At 43.7% G+C, this 7694-nt stretch overlaps 1 protein-coding gene across 1 annotated transcript in view; it reads left to right on the top strand.

Moving 5' to 3' along the window:
• Window positions 1-1233: 1233 nt before the first annotated feature.
• LOC144943766 (retinoic acid receptor alpha-A-like) overlaps window positions 1234-7694 on the top strand; it is a 77765-nt gene continuing 71304 nt past the window's right edge. The window contains exon 1 of the mRNA XM_078871573.1: window positions 1234-2144. Within this exon, the coding sequence (XP_078727699.1) occupies window positions 1865-2144 (280 nt within the window). The 5' untranslated portion in view covers window positions 1234-1864. The remainder of the gene's footprint in view (window positions 2145-7694) is intronic.

Below are 7694 nucleotides of genomic sequence, written 5' to 3'. Positions count from 1 at the left end.
TCCCATGGGAGGGTGCATAACCGGCGGAGTGTGTGCACACAGCGAAGTCTGAAAGTTCGTTCTTGTTTTTGTTTCTTGTCGGCCAGGGAGGGTGCTAGAAACTTCTGTTGTACGGTATAATACTGATGGTTGGAACAAAAAAAAACATTTTGGATTTGGTCGGTTTGTTGATTTTCATTTTTTAGTATGCCTGGAATTTAAACACAACACCACGGGGGAATTAAAGACTGAGTTGTGTGGACTCTGCGATGGTGAAAAATGACATCATTAAAGTCGCAAGAGTGACAGCAAGCTTTACAAGAGCAGTTGTTAATTATCTGCAACGTTACATAAGAGCAGATTCCAAGCTTTTTATTTATTTCTCAAAGCCAATGCTATTGTGGCCCAAGAGCTGGCACATTTTGGTCCTTTTTTGTGTGTGTGTGTAACATCTCACGTACAAATGCCACTTTTGCCTACAGTGGTGTCAGTGAACTTGCTGGTTATATGCTATCACAATAATCGGGCGGTTTATGAGTTGATTTAGATCATAACTGCGGTATATATATTACATTTTTTAATGGGGGAAATCAGAGGTGGGACAAAGTCATTGTTATGCAAGTCCAAGTCGAGTCGCAAGTCATAAAATTCATGACTCGAGTCTGACTCGAGTCCAAGTCACATGACTCGAGTCCACATCTCATAGGTGGGACAAAGTCATTGTTATGCAAGTCCAAGTCGAGTCGCAAGTCATCAAATTCATGACTCGAGTCTGACTCGAGTCCAAGTCACATGACTCGAGTCCACACCTCTGGGGGAAATAAAAAAATGATACACAGAAAAAAAAGAGTGCGGGTACTGTATGCGTGCACAGCCAGAAAAGTAGTGCGGCTTGAGGAATGTGCTGCCGAGGGACTTGGCAGCACTCCGGCCAATAGGCAGGAAGTGGGCTGAGCCCAACCCAGCGGACTATTCCATTCTAAAGCAGGGGATGCATTCGACCACGTTTCCGAAGCACATCGTCATTAAACGCTTTAAAGTGAATTCTAAAAGGTTTGTTTTGTTGCACGGGTGTGATTTAATTGGATTTACAGCCACGGCTGTAGACAAAATCGGGTGGAATTGAACGAGGAGGAAGACGCGTTTATAAATCCCAACACTAACACCCCCCCCCCCGTTCCCTGATGGGGTGGAGCGAAGCATGGTTTAGTAGCCAGAGGGCAATCTGGCTCAGTTACAGGCTCTTAGCTCTGTTTTCTACCATAACTCTTGAACCGCGTGGGTGGAGGGAGGCTGCTAGTTTTGCCTGGTGTAGATGAGAGTGAGCTGAGACCGGGAGGATCTGTCGTTTAACACCCAGAGGATATTCTCAGAGCGAACGAATACATTCGACGCGAAATTGTTTTCGTTGAAGACCACTAAACGTGGATATTTTTTCTAAAAAACATAATTTGTGTTGCATAAATATTTTTTTTTTTAAATTAAAAGTATCTTCAAACAAACCAAGATATTAAGAATCAAGAGAAAACAACTACAGCAGATGAAAGCGGAGAACTGTGCTGCCCGGACTTGAATGAGTGCGGTTCCTTGGGGAATCGCCTACGCATCTTGTTCGGAGTCTTTTCCTGCCAATCCGCCTGCCACCGCACAACGAGGGCCCACGCTCCGCTCCCACGCCAAGTGCACACTTCGACAAACTTTGCGAAGGCGGACGGACGCAAGAGGCGGCTTTCACCACGATTAGTCGCCGAAGACGACTCCCGATCTCGGCGTTCTTTTTCGACCGCACGTTTGTTAAAGAAGTTGCCAAAAAGAAGGTTTCTTTCTCGGTCATTGCGCGACCCCCAGCACATTCCGGCCAGGTGTGTGTTGGTGGGTGCTTGCCATGTACGACTGCATGCTGGAGTCGCTGGCCATCAGCCCGCGTACGGGCCGTGATGTTCCCCGGGGTGGGCCCCCTGCCTGCATGCTCCAGGGACACGCGGCCGCATTTTCTCCCGTGCCCAGCCTCGCTCACAATTGGGACTGGGTCCAGCCGCCCCTGGGGCCACCACCACCTCTGCCACCACTGCCGCCTGGTCAGCCGCATTCGCTGCAGCAGCAGCAGCACCACCACCACCATCACCACCACCACCCGCACCATCGTCAACCTCTCAGCAGTCCCTGTGAGTACCTTTTTTGGGGCATTTGGTCAAGCGACTTGCTGGGTGGCAATTTTCTCTTGAGCCAGACAAGTATTGGGGTGGCGCGTATCTCTGTTGGTGGCACTTGGCCAGCGGTGGAAATTCCACGTTCGTATGTTGGGGACCGGGTGGTTGTTTCTTTCTTACCTATAGGACTACCCCACTCATGTTTTGAGTCGGCAGGATGAAGGGATAAGCGGATTCCCCAATCCCTGACCACGATTTGAGTTCGGTATTCTGATCGCAACACCGCCCAGCCAAAACTTGATACCTTTGACATTTACTCTTCATGCATCTGCAAGTGCAGTATGAATTGGGACATTCAATGTATAAAACTGAATACATGTCAGGTGAGTGGGAAGTTCCTTGTAACTGTGTTAGACCAATACAGTGGACTCTTGATGGCATCTTTGGTCTCAACTGTTACGAAATTGAGAATTGGCATTTTCAAGGAATGAACAATGCAGTTCTTTTACAGAAACAGTAACGTTTTCTTTGGCAGCTTGAGTGACGAATAGAAACTGGAAAAATGACGCATCGTGGAAGTTTTCCACGTGAACTTAACTATGGTTTGGAAATACACGCATTGCTCTATAAATACCCTTGTAGCGAGGAAAAAATTGGAACATGCTGTAAAGTAATATAGAAGATTGTAAACATTCCCAGAGCGAGAAAATGCAGTTTGTATATAATATGCAGCGGTACCAAGGAGTCTTATTGTAAAAAATAATGTATTACATTAAAATGCGGCCCATATATTTGATAAAATATTGTTCACTTACATTTTTTTTATACTGCGTTGGCAGTGGTGCACAATTAACAACAAAAAAACCTCAACATTCGTCAATAACGCTTTGGCCTTAAATGGAAATATAATATTTAATAGGTGACGTTCTAGAGAATAATGGCCCTTCTGGTGTTGAGAGGAGTGTCCACACATGCAGTGATAAGTGTGCATTGAGATTAGTGGGGGACGTGGAGAGGCTTGGGAAGAAAAACAATAGTTTTCTCTAAAACAAAGGGTCTTCGTATGAGTTAAGTGGGGGTATCTATGGAAGGATTACACCCGACATGGTACGGGGGAGAGCATTGTCAAGCACCGTCTTAAACGTCAAGAGAACATATCTTAGGACGGGATGCCTCTGATGTGGTGTTTTCCAATTTGTCGAGTTTTGTTACCGTTCACTAATTGTTTTATTACCACGAAAACCCCTTGATTTATTACAGCTATCCTTGTGATATCTGTCGGCAATCTGCAAGCGGGATGTTTTTTTAGAATAACCAAATTCAATTGATCCAATGTCGCGTTAATTAGGGTTTCCTGTACAAAGGTTATACAGTGTACACAAATGAACTTTTAACTGCCCTTAATTACATGTGTGTCATTAGGGATCTTATAATGCATGTGGTCTTAATCAGTATATACGTAGAAAGTGTACTTCAGTTTAACATGTCGGCTTTCGCGACCAATATCATCCAAAATATATATTTTTGGGGGGTTAGATCGCGTAAAATTGTGTCGTTAAACCCGCTACAGCCAACTAGTTATGATTATCACGTAAACTAAACATGCCAATTCGTTACTAGTACAGCACTAACCTGGAGAGCAAACCCACAACATTTACAATCGTTATTTTATGAAAGTAAACTTCCACAGTAGACACTTGACGCCTTTTTTTTATTTGCACTTTGTATTTTCTCTAATTTATATTCATTATCCTACGAAAGTGTCAGGATAACAACTTACACCGTATACCAGACAACCCACATTTATGTTTCACGACCGCTGGTAACGCAGACCCAAGGAATTAACGTTTTTACATTTTTGTCGCGTCCAAATGTAATGTACTTTACAAGTGATTTAAGTAAGAGTTTGAATACTAATTCCAGAGAAGCATTGGGATATTTTTTTTAGTAAATTAAAACTCAACTAGCAAAAGTAATTTCTTAAAAAAATGAAACGTTTAGTTAAAAAGCGTTAATCAGTTTGCGCTATTCCCTGACAAAGATGTTGCTTTCATGGAATTATCCCAGCCAGGGGTCTTTAATGAGTAGAACCGCCGCAGAATGGCAAGCAAAGCAAAGCTGTGATAAATACAAAGTGTGTGTTACTGCTCCCGGGGCAAGCAAGCGATGCAGAGAAGTCAACTGGACAGATTATAAAAATGAACCAATTAAAACAGGATTGCGACTAATGGTGACAAACTCGGTGTGCCTAAAGTCTCTATCCGCTACGTAAGTGCAATCGGTTTTCTTCTTCATGAAAACGCCAATAATGGAATTGACGATGTGCACAGCCCTAGTTGTCAATCCATTGCTGGATGAGGGCTTACCCCCCCCCATCCCGTTGTGGTGGTTAATTGATCATACTTCACCTTGCTGGTTGGTGGTGAGGAAGGAATGCAATGTTGATTGTTACCTTATGTACTGCATGGAGGTTATGATTAATCGAAGGTTATCGATACAGTATTGTATTGGAGAGAACCAGACAGAGAGGTGTGTGACAAAAAATGAGGCTGTTTTTTAATGCTCTCTTATTTAGAAAGATTGTTGCAATATGATAATTATTTAATGTTACTGATTATTTGTAAATTATGAAGTGTCGATGTGCATTTTTTAAAAATTAATCATACCTTTATCGGATTTCATATCAACAGATTACATCCAGCACGGCATTTGTAGCTTATAAAATGCATGCACATTGTAGTATAACACCGCATATGGGGTACACAGTACCGTCATATGAACTAAGCAATGATTACTTTGAAATGTAATTATCTGTAGCAATCACACAACCATTACGCGTGCTAGAATTCGCAATGCTCATGGGGGAACGCTTCTTTGTAATCAAGAAGATTAGCCACCATGCGGCGGCTTTGTGTGCCGAGGACTTGATAGATAGATGGATGGCGACTGCGTGCAGCACCTGAAGTCCTCATCCATGACATGCAGATAAGAGCCGCTCCCTGACTGCTGTTAGCTAAGGGAAGGGGAGGGGGGGAGAAGCACTTAACAATAGTTTACCATTGCTGCGCCTTCATTTCAAGTGTGGTCTGTCCTATTGGCCTGGGTTGTTGTGTGTGCCGCACGGGCACCGCCCCGGCCAAACCTGTTGGAAACATTCTGCTTCTGCTGGTGGTTGTTGTTGTTGTTGTGCGAACGCTAATTGGTGGGCCGGTCAATGCACGCACGCACGCATACCCAGCCACACAACACATTGCCAAGTTGTGATGATGCTGATGATGGGGGGTGGGTGTGTACCCGCCACTGGTACAACAAGACGAGAACGTGCTCTCAAGGTTGCTGCTGTTTGGCTGTACAATATTTATAATAATTAGAATCTACGGTCCTTTGTCAGTCCGCATGCCAGAGGTCGCAACCGGGTACCCGATACCCGTACCCTGCCCGATACCCGGCTACCCGTACCCGGCCGGGTACAGGTACGGGTAGCCGTTTGCGACCCTGGTGCGGCCGGGTACGGGTAAGGAATCAAAACCCGTTTGCGACCTCTGCCGCATGCCGTGTAAGTTATGGGGATTCTTTTGAGCGTACTGAACTTCTTCGCCACCCTGGGTCAGTGCGTATAGGTGACCGGGGTGGGTGACAGTGGTGTTGTTCTCAGGGCCTGTTCAAATATCACTCGCCACTGATGGTCGCCGTGCCTGGACGTTAAACTCGGCTCATCACGTTAATAGTGCAGTGTGGGAAACCACTGTCGCACGCCAATATTCAACATCGTACTGTACTTACAGAGAGAGATCCCCAAGTGACACTGGAGTCGAGCATTGTTCTGCTGAACAGCAGCAGAATAAACACAAACGGGCCACTACCCCTGTCGACAAATAAACTATGAAAACTGCTACACACCACAGTGTTTTGCAAAGTCCCAAGGTGTCCCTTGGTATTTCCGTGGAGCGATTATAGGAAGGAACCTCACTGTTCACCAGCTAGGTTAATGGACTCTCCGTGCCGTTCAGTGACCGATCCACCCCTAACATCCCCGAAAAGAAAGTAGAGTTATCTTGATTTGAAGCTTTCGTGACTGCAGCAATCCATATTCTCTGGTTCTTTCGGTAACGTCACGTAGGTAGAAAAACTAACAAGAGAAAACACGACGTTTTGGTCGCAACACAACCTCGCCGGAAGACGGACGCTTGTGTTGCGACCGAAACGCCGTGTTTTATTTTATTGTTGTTTTCTATCAACGTGACTTTACCCAAAGAACCAGAGAGTATTTTAAGAAGGCACTGTTCGACAGTACTAGGATGGAGCAGTGGAACAATAAACTCAACTATTTAACTATTTTTAATTTGACCAGGTAAGGCCCACTGAGCTATATATAGCTTTCTTTTTCAGAAGCGACCTGGCCCCCCACGAGTGATATCTCAACAAAGTGGCTTATCATGTGGAAATTTATCGAAGCTAAATACTCTTAAACAATGTTGAACTTCACCATTGGAACCTCCTTTGCCAGTAGCAAAATATGATCATTGTTTTTTTACCCTTTTATCTGGCAACAAAACTGACACCTTTTTTTACAAGGAGTCATGTTTGCATTGACCACAATACCTGCGGTCGAAATGCAAAAAAAACACAACTATGATAATGTATGCACTGCCCTTGAAATTGATTGGTCCACACCCGAGACAGCTTTTCTTAGAGCCTAGTCTCACATGGTGTTGGACCAGATGACGCCAAAAGGCGGTATTGTGGTCAATGCAAATATGACTCCTTGTAAAAAAGGTGTCAGTTTTGTTGCCAGATAAAAGGGTAAGAAACCAATTATCAAATGTTGAACTTACTGTGCTCTGAACCCCGTGGTCCTGCGTTGGATTCCCAGCCACGGCTAACATCAGTGGCAAGTAATATTTGAAACATATGATGGGGGGGTCCCCCCTTCATCAAAGTGCACTGATCAGCATGGTGAAGTATGGTGAAATAACTCCCATGACGATACGCCGTGGGCAGGCTTTCATCCAGAAGTGGATTAAAGGGTTGTACATGATTTTAGTTACAGTTTCGTAGTATTAAATTTCTGTATTTCAATACAGTACTGTGAACTTTAAATTGTGCTGCGTATTTAAATATTGCCTTGCTTCCGCTGGCTTTACAGCAGTTCACCGAGTTAACTGTGGGTATGTATGATTATGATTATCTTCTTAGCAGCATATTTAAATATGCACTAAGGTATACTAATCTGTGTACATGTCGATTGTTTACTTTCTATGCGTAATAGAAATTTGAAAGTAAAGTATACTTCAATTAGAATGTTATTAACATGTAGGATACATTGCCGTTCACCCCTTAATGTAAAAATGTACTGCTAAATATGGAAATAAATTGTATTTCATTTAATCGGGAAATGCAATTAACAAAGACTTTATTTATTGCAATTCCCAGGCGATTTTGTAGATGATATGAAACGAATCCTGTAGCCATATTTAACAGTAACAGTTTATTTTAAGTGGTAAAGTGCAATGTTTCTTGCATGTTAATAAAATTGTGGTTAAAGTATACGTGAGGATTGCTGGG

Source organism: Lampetra fluviatilis, chromosome 2, assembly GCF_964198595.1.
Source record: "Lampetra fluviatilis chromosome 2, kcLamFluv1.1, whole genome shotgun sequence".
In the NCBI taxonomy this organism is placed as follows: domain Eukaryota; kingdom Metazoa; phylum Chordata; class Hyperoartia; order Petromyzontiformes; family Petromyzontidae; genus Lampetra; species Lampetra fluviatilis.
This window is presented reverse-complemented; position numbering and strand designations above follow the sequence as displayed.